This window comes from Acinonyx jubatus, chromosome B4 (genome assembly GCF_027475565.1).
Source record: "Acinonyx jubatus isolate Ajub_Pintada_27869175 chromosome B4, VMU_Ajub_asm_v1.0, whole genome shotgun sequence".
NCBI classification, from domain to species: domain Eukaryota; kingdom Metazoa; phylum Chordata; class Mammalia; order Carnivora; family Felidae; genus Acinonyx; species Acinonyx jubatus.
The window spans coordinates 123,673,295-123,696,033 of record NC_069387.1 but is presented as its reverse complement, the minus strand read 5'-3'; the positions used below and the strand labels follow the sequence as shown (position 1 = coordinate 123,696,033).

At 39.4% G+C, this 22,739-nt stretch overlaps 1 protein-coding gene across 2 annotated transcripts in view; it reads right to left on the bottom strand.

Annotated features, from left to right (window-relative positions):
- Positions 1-22,739, bottom strand: part of POLR3B (RNA polymerase III subunit B) — a 102,853-nt gene that overhangs the window by 60,906 nt on the left and 19,208 nt on the right. For both annotated transcript variants that reach the window (XM_015068828.3, XM_053226682.1), the window contains exons 10-12: positions 16,306-16,428; positions 11,439-11,558; positions 8,743-8,877 (exon numbers count right to left, since the gene is read on the bottom strand). In XM_015068828.3, the coding sequence (XP_014924314.1) occupies positions 8,743-8,877; positions 11,439-11,558; positions 16,306-16,428 (378 nt within the window). The remainder of the gene's footprint in view (positions 1-8,742; positions 8,878-11,438; positions 11,559-16,305; positions 16,429-22,739) is intronic.

Below are 22,739 nucleotides of genomic sequence, written 5' to 3'. Positions count from 1 at the left end.
GTTTTTAAAAAAGAGAGAAACTGCTGAACAATGAAAAAATATTTTAAAATTCAACTGGATAAATATGTACTTTTCTATGTGCTTATCACTACGCTAGGCACTGGGAGTAAAGCAAAAATGATGACAAAATTTCTGTACTCAAATATATTTCATTTAGACCAGTCACTTCCAGACTTTTAGATTTCACTGACCAGTGACCTAAGTTTCAATTTTACAGATAAAGATAATTAAAACCCAAAAGGGGAGTGGCAGAGAAGAATTACCATTAAAAAGTCTCACAACACCAAAAAATGTGGTGCCTTTTGGACCTCTCCTATATCCCTGGTAAAAATGTAAATTGCTACAACTACTTGGAGGACAGTTTTCCATTCATTAATCTGGCCTTCCCTAAGCCCCCTCAGTTCCTCCCCAGGTACACCCCCACAGCAGTGCTTCTCAAACTTCTGCATGCATGGTAATCACGCTCAAGGATTGTTAAAACACAAATTGCTGGCCCCACCCCTACAGTTTCTAATTCAATAGGTCCAAGAATTTGCATTTCTAACAAGTTCCCAGGAGATGCCAGGAGCTGCTGGTGGGGGAAGGGCACCTTGAGAACCACAGCCCTACAGAAATGTGCATCAGTACAGGAGATATTCACAGCATTATTTGTATGAGCTATAAACTTGAAGTCAAACAAGTAATAATTTAGTTGGACAAATTGCAGCATACTCGAAATAATGGAACACTATAGAGCAATGAAAATGAACAAAAAATAATCACAAAGTCACGGCTGGATCCTAAAAGCATAGTATTGAGTGAAAGAAGCCACATATATATATAGTATGATTCCATTACATAAAGTTCAAAACCAGCAAAAATTGAACTAGAATTTGATGGCCAAACTCTACAGAAAAGCAAGGATGTGAATACCATAAAAATCAGGCTAAGGGTCTTACCTTGGAGGGGGAGGATTTCAATCAAGTAGGGATATGTTGGGGGTGGGGACCTTCTAAAGTGTTGAAATTTTATTTTTCAATCTGAGTGTTATTTACAAAGCTATTTGTTTTACAATTTATTAAACTGGAATTTATGTTTTATGCATTTTTCTGTCTGTAATGTTTCTCAATAAAAAGGTTATAAAATAAAAACACCCATGTACTGACATCATCTCATTTTCAAAAACACATTTTAACATCAAAAATGGCAGAGCAAATAATCTCAAGAGAAAAACACAAAAAAGTAAATACAATTTGTTTGATAAAACTCACATCATCCATCTTTACTCATTCCTCTCCAGACCAGTAAAAACTGGACCACAGACTCAGACACAATCATCAGACCAATGGTCTGGGCATAAGTCTACATAAGCAGAGAAGGATGTAAAGGCAATAGAGACCAAAGTAAAGTCTGAAACGACACAGTTCAGCCAATGCTAGGAAAAAAAAAAGTGTTTAATCCCTTATGTAAGATTATTGGAAAACAGGATTAATGAATGATTTCATGGAAGAGATGAATAGCAGAGGTGGAAGGAAAGCTAGGATTTGGAGGGAGTAGAGAGCTTAAGAAAGTTTGCAAATTCCACATCCAGTAGGATGCAGAAAGTCACACGACAACATACTTTTCCACTCTAATAACACAAACAGATAAATCAACTACGAAGTCATACATTTCTGGGGTTCAACAGAGAGGTAAGGCTGCAAGGCACCCAGGTGAGCTGAATACAAAGAGTAACAGTCTCTCCCAAGGGAGATGGGACACATGACAGAGATGAAGTCTGCCATAGAAGAAGAAATCAGTCAAAATTTTAAGGACTTCTTACAATCCAAATGTGGGCTACCATGGAAGCTTAGATGCCTTTTGAGCCTCAGACCTACAAGAGGATCCATACCCCCAAGTTCTTTGCTGTGGAGTGCTCATGGAAGACTGAAGTAAAGCAAAAGACCGGAGAAAGATTCCTTCACTAGAACAAGCAATAAAACCTGATTTCCCTGGACTTTCTCTCACATGAAGCAAAATCTTTAAGTCACTGAAGAAGTCAGGAAACCCTCCTGCCAATAGTTCCGGGCAAAGGTGACCTGCACTGAGAGAAGGACAGAAGCAAAAGTCATCTGTTCCTAAGGGTGGAGAGGAAAGCCCCCCTGCTCCCACCCTAAGTCTTACATCTAGTAACAAGCAACAGCATTCTACCACTGGAGGGAGGCCAGCAAACCCGCTGGTCACCAATTCCAGGAAAAGGTACAAGGCCAGAGGAAAGAGGAGGAGAAGCCAAACCATCTTTCCCTGGGAGAGGAGCAGGAAACATGCCTGGGTCAAGGATTCTGCACTTGTACATGGCAGGGGCCAGATACCACTGGGAAGGGCAGGAAACTGAAAGCTTTGCTTTATAAAATTGGGGAAGAGGACAGAATACCCATTCTTACCACTCCTACTCAACACTGTATTGGCGGTACCATTCATTACACTAGGGCAAGAAAAAAAATATGTAAGTGTTGGAAAGGAAAACTGTTATTACTTGCAGATACCATGTATGTCCACATAAAAAAAATCCCAAAGAGTCTTAAAAAAAAAAAACCCTACTAGAACCAATGAGTTTAGCAAGCTTGTAAGATACAAGGTTAGTATACAAAAAGCTGAGAGACATTAAGAGAATCTCAATAGCAGAGATATACTATGTTCATGGATTAGAAGACTCAGTATTTAGATGTCAATTCTCCCCCAAATCTATAAATTCAAATGCAATCTCTATCAAAAACTAGCAGGCTTTTTATTATTATTTTTTTAACGGAGACAGTAATTCTAACACTTAAGTTAAAATGTTAAAATTCCTAAGTTTATGATGATAGAAAGAAAAAAAAACAACCCTTCATTTGTGGAGGTAACTAGAGAGCTAAATTAATACTCTATAAACTGGCTAAAAAAAAATCCAGCAAGCATTTATTCTGCCTTTTCCATATAAATTATGTCTCAGGGAAACCAAAGAGATGATACTGAAAAGTATTCTTTATTGAAAAATTCTAGCTAAAATAAGCAGAAAAAGTATCACTATTTTCCATGCCCTAATTAGACAATGGATAATGGAATAATCATCATCAGCTGTTAAATAAAACCATCAGGAGAAAAGTTGATGGGGAACTTCACAGATGAATCAGGGTCCCAAATACTGGATATTTCCCTGGAATTTCTCTCTCTCACATGAGAGAAAGATCCCAATGATCAATTCTCATGGCACCATGGGATCAAATTCCCAGTGATCAATTCCCATGGCACCAAATATAGATACAACTAGTCATACTCTTCCTGATAGGATATAACAGCAAACTGTACAATGGCATTCTAGCCAAAAAAAAAAAAAAAAGAACTTGAATTTGATCTAGCCTCTCAATTTAATTCCTGGTTTAAAAGAAATTTAAAGGAGAGAAATAGAGAGGAATATATAGTTGAAAGTCACCATGAGGAAACCACCAGCAAAACCTAGAATTACAAAAAATAAATAAATAAATTCTAAATCAATAAGGAAAATGCAAACAACCCAAAAAGCATTTCAAAGAGGGAAAAACAGGAATGGTCAATAAGCATATGTAAAAGAGGCTCAACCTCATTAGTAATAAAGGAAATGCAAATTAATACCACAAAAATTTTAAAGTTTGACACTAAGGCATAGAATGGAGACGATCAGGAACTCATATACGGTATAATGTACAAATACTTGGGAAACTAGTTTGACATTCTCCAGTTAAACTGAAGATTTAACTTGACTCTAGGATTTGGCAATCCTATTTGTAGAAACTCTTGCATATGGGCACCTGAAAAAATAAATATGAATGTTAATATTTTTTAAAAAGGGAAATCATACAAAAGCCTTGACTGGTAGAATGGATAAAGTGTTATTTATCATCTATATCATATCATATTCCATATATACAATGGAACATAATACAAAACTGGAAGTACAGTGACACCCAACAATACAGATCTTAAGAACAATGTTGAATGAAGAAAATGTTCCAGAAAAAGGTACATGGTATGAATCTATTTTTACAAAACTCAAAAATAAGCAAAACTTATACTTTAATAATATATATTACATTTTTTAAATTAAAAATTCAGATGATATAATAAAAAAAAGTGCAAAAATTCAGGATAAGGGGAAAAGAGAAACAGAGTAAGGAAGAAATACACTGGTTAACGGAATGGTATTAACGGCTGATTATTAAGAATTATTAAGTCAGAGAGTGGCTCTGAGGGTGTTGATTTTACTTGTACCCTTCAAAACTTTATGTAACATTTTTATTTTCATGTTAAAAATTACATAATAAAGTATTAAATGATATTAAGCCATGGTAACTATCTGAAATAGTATAACCATAGAAACCAAGTCAATGGGATGTAATAGGAAGTCATAAGAACAGACAAGAACAGTTCTGTTTCCAGAATTGGTAGAGAAGCTCCTATCAGATGGGCTCAATCTGCTAATAGTTATAAACTCCAGACAAAATATCAAAACTATCTGAGGCCACTGAAGAGTGTCTAAAAGCAGGCAGAAACTGGAGGAAAGCCAACATGTCTCAAAAGTGAATGGCACTGGGTGCATTTCCCGTTGTTAAGGCTTTTCAATTAAGGGGAGGCCATATTGGTAAGAAGTGTCAAAGCTACATTGAGAAGCTAAAACTCAGAGAGAGACCCAAAGTCTTACTGGATTGAAGACCCAAAGGAAAAAGATCTGTGCTACCACAATAGCTGGAAAGAGGAAAATGACAGAACCACAGGGAGGAAACCCCAATTATGTATGTAAACTTACAAATCTCTGGGTGACTCCTGAACTACACATTGAGAAGTGTGGCCCAAATCTTCCCACTGCCCCAAATCTGGGTGGAGGTTGTAACCGATTTTTCCCAATCGGGTAGAAATAAATGAAGCTGAAGACTAGGTCATTAAGGCTGTACTGGTTGTGTCTTGTTCACAGGAAACAGTCGTTTGGAGCCCTGAGCCACTCCATTGCCACAACACTGGAAAGGTCAGGCCCTAGCCAAGACCAGCCTTCCACCCTTCCCACACCCTATAGCAGAGTACCACCAACTGACCTCCATCAACACCATGTAAAACAAAAGAATCACACAGCCAAATCCTGCCTGAATTCCTGACCCACAAAACTGTGAGGTATAATGAAATGGTTATTAATTTAAGCCACAGTTTTGGGATAGCATGCAACACAGCAACAAATAACCAGAATACCATCTATAAAAAGTTCCCAAAACTAAACTGGTGGCTCACTACAAACAAACAGCAGGTATGCTTCTTCAACAATCAAATATAATAGATACTACAAACACTTCAGTGCCTCTGTACAATTAATTGCGTTAGTTTCTTTTTCTCCCTTTTGTAGGCATTTTTTTTTCCTTTACAGAGAAAGAAAAAAGCTTGATGTCTTTGTAATCTAAGTCACCTAAAAAAACATTAAAGTAATATCATGGGGGCATCATATATACACTATTTACTGAAGTGGGAATTCTGAACTCAGTGAAACCATGTAAGCTAAAGATTATCCAAGTTCCATACTGACTATATTCTTGAATGTTTATAACCCATAGGTAGCTTTCTGGACTCATAATGAAGAAGATATTCAAAGCAAATGAGTTTTCTCCTCGAGCTAACTGCTGAAGAATTTCCAAAGTGGAATGTGATTTTATGCTTTTCCCCCTTAAGTTAGGACATGTCCTTCCACTTTTCTACTAAAATCAACTTTGCAGAGAGGAAAGCCAGGACCTTGGACTTGAATGTACCATGTCAGAAGTGTTCTAAAAAGAAAACTTCCTCCTCTGAGAGCTTAATCCTTTCTTCAACTCAGACCCAGCAGCTTCACTCATGGAAAGAATATGGGAATGGAAGCAGGTGCAGAGGGGTGAGCAGGATGAAGAGGCCCATTGCAGCAACTTCCTGTGGAAACTGGCAAAAGAACTTGAATAAGCCTCCTGAACAGAAGCAAATGCCCTTAACCTAAACCACAAAGGCTCAGCTCTATTTTAATTAGTCCTTTACACTTAGACTTTTGTGTCTCAAATTATGACAAAGTTTCTTGGATCCCAGCTGAATTCGCCATAGCCCCCCCGATTCAAACGCAAGGAAACGCCTCTTGTCCTAAACAAGTAAAACATTAAGAGCACACTCCACAGAACTACTGCCTCATTAAATTTCTCCCCCTCTAGATTTTTGGTTTAAGAGAAATTACGTTCTCCAGTTCACAGGGCAGTAGGAAACTACAAGGCCAAGTCACACAATAAGCCACATTATCTAGGTCAAGAGTAAAATGATTAAAAGAGATGAAACGCTGGTGATAATATTCAACACCTTTCATTGCTAGTATTAGGCCTTCCAGCCAGCTTGCGACAGGAACACTAAAGAGCAAATTATATTTAAGGAAAAAATGCTGACAGCTCATCAATTGATTTTCAATGAAAATGCTAAAAAAAATTAATAAAGAAGTTAAGCTGCTGAAATACAGTTTCACCAATTAGCTTAATGTCAGAGAATTCTAATTAGGCGTCTTGAGATTGCTATTTAGTGTTAAGCCTTCAGAGTGCCAAATTCTCCTTTTCACACAAACTGGTTGCAAAATTAAAGACATTAGGCAGCCTTAATTACATTATCAGAACAGCTGGGATTAGGCAATCTCTGAAGTCAAGACGGCATTCTTTTGTCACAGGGTGGAAATCCCTGGCTTTCCAGGGTGCCGGATTTTTGGTGCCGTTCCATATCTCACCCATACAAAGCGAGCTGCATTAGACACAAAAAATTTGCAGACAAAGAATAGAGTAATGCTCAGCAAATAATGAACACATTACCGAAAAAGAAAAGGTAGGTGAAAAGATTAAGCCTGAAATCGGTAGGTTTTGCTAACACCTCTACTGGCGGCTGGCCTGCCAGCCCTCTGGTGGCAGAGAGACGGAGGGAAAGCTCTGTGAACCCACTTGGCCAGTGGATCCAGCTCTGTTATCTAAAGCTGAAGCACATTTATACTCCCTCATCCCATGGGGTGTGAAATTAGCAGCTATTGTTTTTACACATTTTTGCCAACACAATGCCTTTTATGTCTTTACATTGTTTATAAAGCAATGTTTTCTTGCACACGGGAACTCTCTTTTTAATTCTAATTTTTTAAGCAACAGGATAGTCTCTCCTCTCCTGACTCCATTACTTATGCTTCTAAACAATCAACATTTTTTTAATGAACTCATTTAACAGCATGATTTTTGCCAATTAAATAACTAAAAACTGGGACTGATGGTGGTGGGGATACCCATGATACCCTGAACAGAGGTCAATCTGAAGGTGGCGGAAAACCCACCTGCTAGCATCAACCATTAACCACACAGAACTTCCCCAGCAGTCCAGACACTAACCTTCTTCCAAAACCTAAAACTGCTATCACTTTTTAATCCTACTTTTAAAGTTTTAGTTGTAGTATCTGTTATCCTAGCCACCAACATCTGTCACATGGAATACTGTCACAGCCTCTTAACTGGCTCATTCCTGGCCTGTTCGTTTCCATATCAGCGCTTTCTAAAATAAAAATCAGATCATGTCACTTCCGTGATTATAATTCTCCAATGGTTTCCCACTACAAGGAAAACGAAATCCAAAACCCCTTCCATGGCCCACAGACTAGTTCTCCAATGTCCTCTGCACCCTCCCTGCGCCCCCGGCCCCACTGCCTCATGCACTCCAGCTGCCCTGATCCTCCTCCAGCCCCCTGGTGCTGGAACTGTGCAGGGCTGTGCACATGTGCAAAGGGCTATTGCTGGAATGCAGTTCCCAAGGTTGCCTGAGACTGGTTTCTTCTCATTCAATTCTCAGAGGCATGTCCGAGGGCTCAGCTTAAAATACAGCACTTTTTTCAAAGAGATCTTTCCTAATCATGCTGACTAAAGTAACATGCCTTTCCTCCACCAACACCCCAACTCTCTAACATTAGCCTATTTGGGGTTTTCTTTAAACACATATGACTGTTTAATATAACCTCGTTTCTTTGCTGTTTATTTGTTCACTGTCTCCCCTACCAAAATGCACTCTTGAGACCAGGTGCCTCAGAGAGTGTCACTCACCAATGCATCTCTGGTGCCTGGCACTTTACAGGGGGATTAGAAAGATGAATATAAAGTATTCTTGTCCCCAGTGAGCTTACTGTCTAGGGCGGGGGGTAAGAAGCTTGCAGGTAAAGAATTATGTAGACTTTAGCATATAAATAAAGACCTGAACAAAGTGTCTTTGGCATTTGGAAGACAGAGCACTAACTTCTCCTGGGGTTCACAGAAGGTTTCAAAGAGGGTGACTCCAAGAATGAAGAATGGATAGCAGCTCCTCAGTTGGGGGAGGGTAAAGGGACACGGGAGAGGGGCAACTTAGGCAGAAGGCAGAACTCAAAGGTGTGGAAGGATGAAAGAGCATCATGGAGTGTTTGGGAAGATGTAAATGGCCTGCCTTGGCATGAGACAGGGCTAGAAAGGTACAGTGGGGCAAGATCATCATGGACCCCGCTAGAGTCTACACTTTGTGCTACAGAGCAAACTTTTACGAATCCCCCAGAGGAGAGGCGGGGAAAGAGACAGCAGGTAGAGAAATAAGCCCTTATACCTCACCTCGGCCAGAGAGGCTCCATTTTTATTTAATACTGGGATTCTGAGTAAGCATTAATGCTTTGAAAAACCTTGAACCCCACACCTACACCTGAAGCTCAGGCCCGCTGACATAAAGTAATTAAATCACCTGTCCTGCCAACTCCAATCGCTTGTTACCATAATAGTCTCTGTCGTCCACTTTGTTATCTCCTTGGGCCAGAATCACTCTTCGCACCATAACTGCAGTGTAGATACATTTTGCTCGGAAATTGAATTCTTTAACCTGTAATTTAGGAGTTAGAGAAAATTTCTGAGACAATGCACATTAGCCACTATCAACTCCTTCCTTCCTTCCCCGTACATTTCATGCCATTCCCTCAAAGAGGTGGAGCCCACCACCCTCCCTGGGCTGGCCCATGGACTCGCAGTTACCACTTCCTTTCTCTGGGTCCTGAGGCACTGAGGCAGTCCAAGAGACTGTCTCTGTCTTTGCTGGAGACAGAGAGGCTGCCTGGAAAAGCAGTGGGGAGCCAGAGACACTCACTGTAGCTGTCCTGACTTTTAAATGGTCATCCAGAATTTTAAATTCTATTGAGACCTAGTTTTGATATTAAGAATTTTCTAATTCTTTGAGTTAGTCAAAATACATACAAATGGCAGAATCAGAGATCTGTATATTATTTAGCCAACAAGGTGTTTTAAAATAAGAATATCCAATCTGAATGTATTTCGGTGGTCACTGTCCACTTCCACAGATCCCTTGACTATGCTTTATGATCAGTTCCTGAAGGGAGAGTATGTAACCCTAGAATTAGATCATTTGTGAATAATACACATGAACAATACACTCATTATAAGCCAGACTACAGTATTTGGTAAGAATGTCTAATAAATAATTCTATCACTTAGAAAGGGTAACGTTATAGTAAATGGAGAGGAATGATTACTCCCTCATGGCCCACATCCCTCATGGCCAATCTCTGTTTAATGCTAAATTAATAAAAAGTAAATACAACTGGCCTTTAAACAACATAGGCATGTGGGGCATCGACTCCTTGCACAGTTGAAAATCCATGTACAAATTTTACCTCCCCAAAACTTAACTACTAATAGCCTACTGTTTACCAGAAGCCTTATTGATAACATAAACAGTCAACACATATTTTGATTGTTACATACTGTATTCTTACAATAAAATAAGAGGGGAAAAAATGTGACTAATAAAATCTTAAGGAAGAGAAAATATATTTATGGTACTGCACTGTACTTAGTGAAAGAAAAAAACAACACATATAAGGGGACCCATGCAGTTTATTTTATTTTATTTTTTATTTTATTTTTTAGATATATGAAATTTATTATCAAATTGGTTTCCACATAACACCCAGTGCTCATCCCAAAAGATGTGCTGTTCAATACCCATCACCCACCCTTCCCTCCCTCCCACCCCCCATCAGCCCTCAGTTTGTTCTCATTTTTTAAGAGTCTCTTATGCTTTGGCTCTCTCCCACTCTAACCTTTTTTTTTTTCTCCCTTCCCTTCCCCTCCCCCATGGGTTCCTGTTAAGTTTCTCAGGATCCACCTAAGAGTAAAAACATATGGTATCTGTCTTTCTCTGTAGACCCATACAGTTTAAACCCATCTTATTCAAGGGTCAACTGCATTAAGCACAGGTTCCAAGGCCAAAAGATGGATTCTAGCTCTCTCTAACCAGCTGGGTGGCAAGACAAACCATCCAGCTTGTCTGGACTGGAGAATCTGTACGGTAAGTAAAGGTGGCTGGACAATGTGAACTCTAAAATTCATGGTCTATGGGGCACCTGGCTGGCTCAATCAGTTAAGTGTCCAACTCTTGATTTCAGCTCGGGTCATGATCTCACGGTTCGTGAGTTTGAGCCCCATATCACTATTAGCGCAAAGCCTACTTGCATGCTCTCTCTCAAGATAAATAAACTTAAAATCAAATCAAATTAAATTAAATTCAAGGTCTAGGAGATAAACCATCTAGTATTTTAAAAAAGTATCTATGATGGTAATGGTAGCACAACGGTGAGAATGTACTTAATGCCACAGAACTGTATACTTAAAGATGGTAAATTTTGATATGTATTTTACAATAAAAAGAATAAGTGAGCAAGGCCCTATAAGCTTGCCTCATTTGAAAACATCTAATACCATCAGGGCTCCTGGGTGGCTCAGTTGGTCAAGCGTCCAACTTCAGCTCAGGTTATGATTTCATGGGTCGTAAGTTCAAGCCCCACATCAGGCTCTGTGCTGACAGCTCAGAGCCTGGAGCCTGCTTCGGATTCTGTGTCTCCTCCTCTGTTTGCCCCTTCCCCGTTCACATTCTGTCTCTCTCTCAAAAATAAATAAAAACATATATATATATGTATATATATATATATGTATCATATATATATATGTATCATATATATACACCCACACATATGTATGTGTATATATATGTATGAAATATATATATACGAAATATATGTGAAAATTAAAAAAAAAAAAAACAAAAAACCTAACACCATCTCTGCCCTTCAAAACCATGAAATCTAGTAGCAGCACTAATATAGGTATGAATATAAAAAACTGTAATTTTAGATCAAAAGAACCACAAGAGAGTAAACAGGATGATAATGATGGAATACAGCTAACATTCCCAAAGTACAAATAAACCACTGATAATGGGAGATTATTTCCACGGGGGCAGTCCAGTCCTTTTCAGAGTCTCTCTTTTCTTACAGAATCAGATTTTAATTAATGTAAACTTGTATTCAAAATTCTTCAACACAAGGACCCCACAATGACCACAGCTTAGACTTGTTCAGTGCTACTCACTGGGACGTGCGTCAGGATGGTAGAAGCCAGGAGTTCTCTTGCCTCCTCTATTTTGGTCTTCTTTGGTCCACCTCCCCACATCCTTTGCCTCCTTACTTTGTTCCCTATATATTTTAACGCCTATAAAAACAGAACATAATGATGTTTGAATGACACCACTAGAGGAAATTTATTAAACACCAACCCACACATAACACTATAAGCAAAAAGACAAGGATTCTGGTTATAGAGAATGCTGCATGAGGTTTAGTCAAAAATCAACATTTGTCATGGATCAATGACAAAATGCATTATATGCTGTCCAATACACTGATTCCCTTATTTTATAGTTTTCTTATTACAAAATTGATACATAATCACTGTAGGAAATTTAGAATATACAAATGAACAGATTATGCATATATACACACATGCATTACGTATATGAAGCAGCCATCAATCCTCCTCCCAGAGAGAACCACTGTCCACAGTTAACATTCTGGAGCTGTGCCTCTTTTCCCTCAAAAAGGAAGCACATCATGTTAAGACCTCTATCCTGAAAGCTACAAAGCATGCTGGGAGAAAACAAAGCCTAAGTAAATGGAGGGTTATGTCATTTTCATGGACTAGGAAGGTTTAATAGTGTTAAGATGGCTTACTGTTACAATTCTCTCCAAACTGACCAAAAATCTATTGATTCTACAATTTACTTGGAAATGCAAAAGACCTAGAATAGCTAAAGTACTCTTGAAAAAGGAAAGTTGGAAGATTTACATTACCTACTTTTGATTAGAAAGCTATGGTACTCAAGGCAGTGTGATACTGGCATAAGGACAAATAGATCAATGGAAGAAGATACATCCAGAAATAAACCCATGCTTTCATGGTCAGATGATTTTTGACAAAAGTACCAAAGCAATTCAATCCGCAAGGGAAAATCTTTTCCACAAATGGTGTTGAAACAATTAAGCAGCTACAAAGTAAAAAATTAACTCTGACCTCTACCTCACAACAAATAAAAAAATTATTAGTTTAAGTGGATTTTAGACATAAGCATAAATACTAGAACCATATTCTTGCCCTTGGAGTAAGAGAAATTTCTTTACACAGGACAGAAATCAATAACTGTAAGTCAAACCAAAAAAAAAAAAAGTTATGATACATAGATCTGTCAAGGGATTTATATCCAGAATGTTTTTTAAAGGACTTTTAAGTTCAATACTAAAAAGACAACTCAACGAGGAAAACGAGCAAAATATTTGGACATACTTCACCAATAAAGTCAGTCAGTAAGTCCATGAAAAAGTGTTAAACATCAGTAGTCATCAGGGAAACACATATTAAAACCACAATGGTACAGACACCACTAAACGCCTAGTAGAATGGCTAAAATTAAAAGGACTGACAAGACCAAATGTTGGTGAGGACGCGGACCAATCAGAACTCTCACACAGGGGGGTGGGACTGCAAAATGGTACAACTGCTTGGGAAAAAGGTATGGCAGTTCCAACTTTATAAAAAGTTATATTCACAATGGCTCTTGGATCCAACAATCCTATTTGTAGGTACTTATCCAAGAGAAATGCTGAAGTGTCCAGGCAAAGGCTTGTACAGGAATGCATACAGCAGCTTTATTCATTCCGAGTGAAACAACCAAGTGCCCATCAACAGGAAAAAATAAACTGTGGTATATTCATACAATGGAATGCTATTCAGTAATAAAATGGAACTGCGTGGATAAATGACATAAAAGCAACTTGGATGAATATCAGCCAGTACGCTCAGCAAAAGAAACTGGCCACAGAGAAGTAAGTACATACTGCATAATTCCACCTATAAAGTTCTAGAACAGGCAAAATTAATCTGTGGTGAAAAATCAGAACAGTGGGGAAGAAAATCAGAGGACAGAGGTAAAAAGTAGCTAAGAAGGGGCATGAAGGAACTTTCCAGGGTAATGGAAAAATATTCTACATCTGATAAAAATTATGCACAATTGTGCAATTAAGACTTAGAATTTATGTATGCTGAAATGTACATATAAAAATGAAGTATTAAAAACTAATCAAATAACTGGTGAGGAGTAGGTAGACATTTACATGAAACAAGAATGTCAAAGCGTTTTGTAATTATCAAAGCTGTGTGGTGGGCACATGAGGATTCATAATACTAATCTGTATACTTTGTATGTGTTGAGGTTTTCCCATAATGAAAAGTTCTTCAAGAAGAAGATGATGTGGTTCTTATTATTCTGTAGCAACAAATGAACGCACTTTTTTGTTTGTTTTTTTAAATTGGCTTTCCGTTAGAAGAGAGGGCTAGGATTCCTGATTCTTTACCTTGAAATTCCTGTCCCCAGTTGAATGTCTGGGAAATTTCTTTTCTGTGCTTCAAAACTTAGCTCAGGTATCACTTCCTCTCTGAAGCCTTCCTAACCCCACTCCTTTTTCTCTACTTGAATTCCTTATGGATAAAGAACTAAGTGCTTTCCTTCCACTTCAGACCACACCGTAATTTGATTGTCTATTTATGGGTATGTCTCTCCAACTAGACGTTGTGTCATCTTTTTCTTTGATTCCCACTGACTGGTTCAGGGCCAGGAACTGAACAGAACTCCTCCGTGGGGAGATCGGGACATCAGACCCAGGATCTTCTCAGTTAAACATCCGTTAGAGCAGATGATAAACTAAGACTGTGCCAAGCCTTGCTGCAGGGACCTAGCAGCAAGTGGGGACCGAGTAACTAATGAAAGCAAGCCCACAGTCAGTGGGAACTGCCAAGAGACAGGCAGTTCAGTCTTCCCTAAACTAAGCTGTCCTCATTAAATTTTGGTCTTCCAGTTCCCTTGGGAAAGAGGCTAAAGATCCTTCACTTTGAGGGAAAAACAGAGGAACACAGGGGAGCCCAGTATCCCTTCTATATAGCAAAAGTCAGCTCTTCCTTAAAATAATTAATAATGTTGCCAAGGGTTGGGGTAAGAGCCCAGTCTGGTCACGAACAGGCCAAGATGACACCCCCAAGTGCATCCTATCCTCCAAAAGGCTAATAATTTCTTCTCTCTATACCACAGCCCTTGACAAGGATGATAGAAAACGTCCGTGACCAAGGCCCAGCAAAAGGCTCTGTGGGCAGAAGGAATGGAGGAGAGACTGAGAAGGGAGGCATTAAACACAAACACAACGCAGGTGGTTTAGCAATCCACTAAGTGCCATGTTGTCAAAAGTTCTATTATAGAAGAATACACTGCAGATCTGCTCCATGTTCACTTAGAATAACAAATAGCCACACTGCCCGAACTCGTGTTCAACTTACCAACCATTTCGGAGTATGCATTTCTCTATAGCCTCTTATTAGCTGCGAATAATTATTCAATGTTCTAATCCAGCACACAGAGTACAAACCATGTCAACCTTACACCCCCTGTTTGTATATTCCCCTCACCTTTAACTGAACTTCTCTCATTCAGTTAGCTAACTTTCTGTCAGCACCTATTTAAAAAAAATAAATGATTTTGCAACCCACTATTTAGCCTTTTCACACAAGCCACACCATGGTGTTACAGGGTTATCTGAGCAACAATGATGCTATCTGTTATAAAATGAATATTCACAGATCTCACTGAATCCGCTGAACTACCATTAAGGTAAACTACTCTTCCTCAGCATTTCGTAGCTTTGAAGGAGAGAGCATGTCTCCCCACATTGAGCCAACTCCTGGCTGTTTCTTAACGTTTCCTCTTCATGTTCTTGGAACCCTTGTACAGTACAATTCCAGTTGGAAACAAAGATTCATGAACACTAAATATTTTGTTTTCAATAAAGACCACAGATAGAACCTCCTAGATCCAAACAACTTCTCCTGATGCCACCTGCCCAATAACTGGAGCTATTACTTAACTGCATAAAAAGAGGAAGGCAGTAAATCCCTACTGGTTTGTGCCTTGGGATTATATATACACTGACGTACAACGATCAACCTTCTTGAATGTTTTTCTGACTCTAAGAAAACATCAACACACACTAACAGATGTAAGTGGGAAAATGCTACCTCTACAAGCATCCTGGGTAACAAGGAAAAAGCAGCCTGGAATTTACACCTTGTTGAAAGTAACCCACAGAACAGACAATGTACGTATGGATACGTAAGAACAGTCTGTTGTGCTTCGATAGCAGGGAATCCCTGCCTCCCAGGGCTATGAGTAAGGCCACCACTTTACATGGAGCAAAGTACTTTACAAATGTGGGACTAAACATTCTAAATGTGGGCATCAGGGCTCCCTGTCACCAGGGCAGGAAGTACAATTCATTTTATTATGTTTAGCATATATATCTCCCTGTCTTCATCTTTGAGTGTTGTGTCCTAAAATCCCCAGGTTCCAACTAGGAATTCCTTAGCAGGTCGATGAAGGCTCTACAGAGCTCTACCCTGGTAAAGGGTTTCTGATCTTGAATTTTCTTGCTGATGACGCTGGGAATTCAGAAAAAGGGATTCAGACCACACTGGACACTGAAAGCAACTGGAAGTAGGGAATAAAAGGGAAATTGAGGAGAACTGAGGGAAAAAAAAGTCTTCTACACTGGAGTTGTTGTAGTTCAAAATCATAAATCATTTAGGCAAATAAATGAAAAAAGCACACTTGCTATTATATCAGAACAAAAGCCTCTTGCCACATATCCCCCTTCCAAGTTAGACACCACAGGCTGATAATCTGTCAAGGCAAATTCCTTCTTCCAATTCCTAAAGTACAAGTCAAAGAAGCTTCTCTACTGGTCCTCCCCAACACCCTCCCACACCTACACCCCAAGAAGTGACTGCATCCGATGCTTTATCCATGGGCAGCATTAAATTTCCAATTCCCTTTCATAGCAAAGGACGACATGAAAAGACACACCTGCATCTGTGTGAAAATCTGAGCTTTCTGGCACTCTTCCAGACTGGGCCCAAATGCAGCCATCACGTGCTCCTCTGTTCCAATCATCTGTACAATTTCCTGGTCACTCTCCACACCCATGGCCTAGGAAGGAAAGAAAAGATAGAAAGAGTGTTGGCTTTGTGTTAACTCACTGACATTTGCTTATGCTAATTCGGCATTGTTTGTGGGTATTACTTCTAAGCAAAAGCTAGCTCTTTTCTCAGAAACGGTGCCATCTGGCATTGGCAGCCATAGCACAAGCTGCAGAAGAACCTGAAAACAGAAATTTTGATTCGGAAGACGAAAACAAACATTCTCAAGCACTTTTTGCATGTGTGTCATCTTCTAAAATGTTTAAATAGCCTAGGAGTTTCATCATGAAAAAAGGAGGTAGGAAGGTATAGTGGAGACACTGGTCACAATTACAAAAACAAACTGAAAACAAAAACAAATAACAAAAAACAAAAACCCCAAAACAGCCAAAGGGCACTAATCAGAAAATACACATCGCTGAAAACAAACAGAACCCCAATTAATTTTGTCACAAGACTAATTTTTCTGAGAACTGTCAAATCGTTCACATTTAGGCTAAAGGGATTTTTCTTAAAGGATGTTTTACCTCACTAGTCTGGAGATATCAAGCTATCCTTTACGCAAGTTTAAAAAGAGGTTTTTTAAAACACTAAAAACACACTCAAGAGGTTTAGGAAACCCGCTTCTCTTAAGTGTTTCAAGGTGGCAGCCGGCAGCACAGGTCTTTGTAGATTCCATATGGCACGAAGGCTCACTCCTTCACACACTTGCCTGGAATTCTGCCACATCAAGAAATAGAGCATAATCTCACTACACCTCTCTTGGCGGAGAAAGAATCTGCTTCTTAGAAGTTAGGGGAAAAGTTATGTTTGCATTAAAATTCTTCCTTTAGCTATGCAGAGAAAACAGAACCAGGAATAACTATCTAGTGAGGATTCGATGCTCTGGTTCCTAGTTCTCCACACACGAGGGAGAAAGGGAAAACTGAATCTCAAGTTCCAGTAAGGAACATCGAGAACACGCGCCGTAGTACAACAGAGACAGCACCTCTCTAGGTCAAGGGATCTCAGGTGTCCATCCTAAAGCAAGGTCAAAGACAGACCTCACAACCACTACCGTCCCGTCACCTTGTCCACCTCAGTTTTCTTCATTTCTGTAACAAGAAGATTCAAAATTCTACAGTCCTCCGTTTGACTCTGAGTAATCTCTCATCCAGAAACTCCATCTGGATGCTTTAGGATCAGATGTCAACTTACTGAAAGTTCGAAGCTTTCAGGGGGCGGGGAGCTAACTATATGCTATGTCCCCCCTCTGAGGCAAACCATAGCGGTTTAGAAAAGGTTCGCCAATTCTTTGACCCTCTCTACGAAAGGTAAAAAACTAATTCTCCTCTTCGAGTGTGGGCTAAACTTAATGACTCGCTTCTACAGAAAAAAAGGTGGAAGCCACAGAGTACAACTTCGGAGCCTGGTTAGAAACAGCACTGCAGCCTCTGGCTTGCTCTTTCTCTTAGAATGTTCCTCTGGGGTGGGGGTAGGGGGGTGGGTAGAGAAGCTAGCCGCGGGTAGTGTCATGAAGACACCGGAGCCATCTATGGAAAGGTCTGATGTGGAGGAGCCACCATGAAGGCAGACCTTCCCACGCCCCAGCCCAGCCTTTGATGACTTCAGCCCTGGCTGACATCTTGACTCATGAAAGACCCTGAGCCCGAGCCACCCAGGCAAGCAACTGCCAAATCTCTGACGACAGAAACTATGCTGAATTTGCACAAAAACTAACAGACCAACTTTTGGCATTAGATTCACTACTGAAACTTACAAAAAAAACCTTTTTAAACATGTAACTTGTTTCATCCAAACATTTTTTTGTTTAGTGAACAATAAAGATGCTCTCAGGACACAAATCTCTTTTGTATACTTTGATTTTCATGTCCTTTTATCTCTAATTAAAATGATGCATTTGTTCACGTCGATGCTAGGCATAAACTCCACTGTTTAAAAATTACATAAATTCGTTAAGACACTCAGCACTTCATGGATTAAAGGAGAGCAATCCTCGAAAATGATCACTTCTAATTTTTAAACAAATGAAACAAAAACAAGACCCTAGATTATCCTTTGAACAAGCACTGAGTGCATGTGCTCTGACAGCTATGGCCCGTACGGACAGCTGTATACGTTTCCTCCTTGGTCTGCAAGAAGCCAGCCAGAGATACCAGAAGAGACTATTTCTCTGTGAAAAGCTAATCAGAACATAAATTAACTTCCACTTGTCAATCTCAAAATAATATTATCGGGTTCTGGGGCACCCGGGTGGCTCAGTAGCCTGAGCATCAACTCTTGGTTTTGGCTCAGGTCACGATCTCACAGTTCAGGAGATCAAGCCTTGCATCAGGTTCCACACTGACAGCATGGAGTTTGCTTGGGATTGTCTCTCTCTCTCTCTCTCTCTCTCTCTCTCTCTGCTCCTCCCCTGTGCTCACACGTGCACGCTCTCTCTAAAATAAATAAATAAAACAATTTTTAAAAAAAGAATGTTATGTGGATTTCAATGGAATAAAAATATAAGAAAAATAATACTAGGGCAACTAATTTGCAGTAGAATCCAATCACCCTTCTCTAAAATCTTTGATACTAAAACTTTGTAACTAATACACTACCCTCTCAGAGGAAAGTGTAAACACCAGAAGAGAGCTGTATGGGCAGATGCTAAACCTAGTACGTCCAGATAATACAGCAGGACAAGGTCTCACTGGGACAGAAAAAGAATCTTGGAGCTGAACTGGCAGTAGCTTTCTGGATCCACCCACCCCCTTTCTTTAGGCATGTCAACATCTAAATCTTCTGAACTAAGGCCACCTGGATTATTTTAATAATTAATTTTTAGTTTAGAAATCTCCAAATGGGAGAGACTATATACTCCATCACCCATTTTGGTGTTTAATAATAATGAAAAAGTCCTTCCTCATTTGACATTATTATGAATTTTTGCTTCAAGTTGTCCCAAGGCTGAATCTAAGCGGTAATTTGATAACTGCATAAAATTTTCAAGTGTTCTAACATGGATCTAAACAGACTGCTTAGGCCCTCCAAATATTTCTAAGCCATGAAGTGAAGATATGCCAAGCACATGGTAAATGACACCATATGTGCAGAAAGAATCATCAGTGGCAAAGCTTTGCTCTACAAGGACTAAACTCTTCCTATACTGGGTCTCTGAACCACAGGGTGATAAGTCAGGTCATCATCAAAAGCGCTCTAGCTCCAAAGACCAAACTGATTTTGTGACTGTTTAGCCTTGGGATGTCACAGCTACAAATAAATGGCACATTGCTATGGAAACGATAGCAAAATGCCCAACCATTTTGCTTCACAGACATAATTTAGACATCTGAAAACTAGCTTTTATATATGGAACTCTTTGTACTCCAGATATCTGAAATCATTTCACCTGATAAGTCAGAAATAAGTGCTACATAATGACCTTATGAACAATTAGCAGAGACAATACGTTTCAGCAGGTCACCCAGTCTGGCCATCAGCAATAAGATGAACAAAAGTAAGAGAATATGCTCTTTAAAAAGGGCATGAAATCTCCTTGGATGGCCACGAAGTGTGACTACAAGTGTGACGTTTAAAGACAGACGCTAATGAGCAGAAGAGAAAAACCTGCCCACTGATGGGGATATGCTGAAATATATGATGTGAAAGATGGGAAGGGATTAAGTCCTTCAAATACCTAATATTCAGAAGTCTCTAATCTTTCTTTAGACAGAAATCAATCTATTATTACTCAAAGTGGTCTTAGCAGATAAAAGAACTGTAATAGCCCTCTTTCACTCTGCAGTTTTTTCTCTTCAAAGATCAACAATTTTAATGTAAGTCGGTTTCCAAGAAACAATGCCCAGCTCCCTTGAAATCTGATCTTTTCTGTAAAAACTTTCAGACTACAGATGCCATCACAGTGCAACTGCTGAATACTTGGGAATACAAAATGTAAAGGGGGAAAAGATTCATGGGCAGGAGAACCTTTGTAGTGATTCAAGTCCATAAATAAGGCTGATCTAGGTCTTAAAAGCTTTAGCCATCATATTCAGACCCAGCATGAAACCTGGAAACCCTGCTGCTTCTGTCACTTTTAGCCAATTGTTGGTTACAATCAACAACCATCAAGTCCTAATGACTGTCAAGGTCTGTGTTAGGGCCACACAACACAAAAAGAGAAATGATGTGACTTTCCTGGTCGCCCAGTTTATTTTGCTCCTGCATAAGGAGAGCGAAGGCAAGAGAAACAGTATCTTCTTTCTAGGCCATCCACTTTTCAAAATATGTGTGATTTCCTTTGCTCTTCACAACAACCCTCTCAGGTGAAATTTTCACTTTATAGGGGAGTTATCCAAGATTCAGGGAGACTGGGAAATCTGTCTGGAGGTCACACAGCTAACAAGTGGAGAAGTGGGAATTAGGCCTATGTCTGTCTGGTGCTAAGCTCTCCCAAATCCCGTGCTGCTCCCCAGATGGAAAAGTCTTAGAAGTTATCAAACAAGGTTCCATCAGGCTTTTAAAACATCCCTCTAGCGGGAGACCACAAAATGTGACTACCTGTGACCAATGTATTTAGTTTATTCAAACAGAAAAATTTTAATTGGTTGTTTCAATTCTTACACATGGCTGATTAGAATATAAGGTTACATTTCAGGAAGAAAGTTTGGCAACATGCACCAAGTTTTTTAAAAACACATATAATTTCATTCCCAGGAGTTCAGTCTCACAAAATATTCAGCAACATGCACAAACACGTATGTGGAAGAATACTCAGGGCTGTGCATAAGATGGAAAACTTGGAAAAAATGGCACCTGAATGCTGTCCTACAAGAAACTGGTTAAATAGATTATACCACCCACACTTCTGTACAATGCCTACCAGAAATAATGATGTAGCTCTGTATTTACAGATACAGAAAGCTATTCACAATTCACTGGTAAGTGAAGCAGAAAAAATAAAAGAAAACCCATGTATATATTACAAAAGCAAAGGAAAAAGGGTCTGAAAAAAAGTGTAGCTGAAAATGGAATTCTGCTTTTCAGTGGCTTTCTAAATTTGTACAATTCAAGAACTGTTGTATAATCTCAACTACACATTTCCTAAAAATGCATATTGTTAACTTATAGGCCCATTTTAAAAAGGATTTAAGTTGGCTCTAAATACACATACACATTTGCAACATAATAAACAAATTTGAAAGAAACGGCCTTATCAAAATTTTGTTACCTAGCCAAAAACGCATTTAATAAAGGTTTTCTGATTTTAATGTGTCCATGTGTCTAGTGATGTATTTTCCATGTGAATGATAGAAGACTATGAGCATTAGAATTAATTTGTAATTTCTGGTCTAAGGAATGCAGTCCTATGCATCTTTAAGCCTCTAAAACATCCATAAAAGTCCTTTGATGCATAGGAACACACTGCCCTCTGCTGGAGATGTAATTCTACACAGTCAGATGAAATTCTCTTTACCCACTAACCACCACTATGGACACAAGACACTGCAGGGTACTAGGGGATCCTTACGAGAAATGCCAAAATTACTTCCATGTTTTAAAAATATAAACCTTGAAGAAGTATAATGAAAAGCACATTTAAGACTTCTCTTTGCCCCCCCCCCCAATATAATGGTACTGCTACTGTGATCATCATCGTCAATCATCACTGTCCTAAAAGGAAAATAAATGCCAGCATCTCAGAGAACTTATAAGCACATTAAGTTGCACTAAACATTAAAAAAAACTCCTACAGTCCTCTCCATGTAATTGCATTCAGAATGCAGTTATTTCCTGAGTTAGAGACCCCAGCTGATCAATACCCAGGAACAGCCCGGGGCATCCCTCCCAGCGACCAACTAGAGCCTGACAGGAAGGGGCCCGTCTCCCCGCCTCCTGGGCCCTGGCCGGGTCACAAGTCCAACAAGACAAGTTCAAGTCCTTCTCTCTTACTCCTCTGAGGTGTATACACAAATGCTTTTTTCCTTTTTAACCAGCTTAGTTACCTCCATCTCAGAGGCTCTCTATTTTCTCCCCTTGCAGCCCCCAAAAGGTTTCAGATATCGTTAACAACTGCTGAGCAGGAACATTTAACTCCAAAGTGAGTTAACTCTAAATGAGAAACAAGTGTTATCAACCCCTAAAATCACCCCACGTCCCCACTCTCAAGATCTCTTCAGTACTGACTCAAACTGAACTCTTCATTTCGATCAGCCCTAGTCAGGATTCACTTTTGGCCCATACACAGTTGGGCACGGGTCTCCTCGGCTGCTGTGCTCTCCGGAGGCACTGCAAACCCTGAATGAGAGAACACTGAAGCACTGCACCAATGGGAAATGC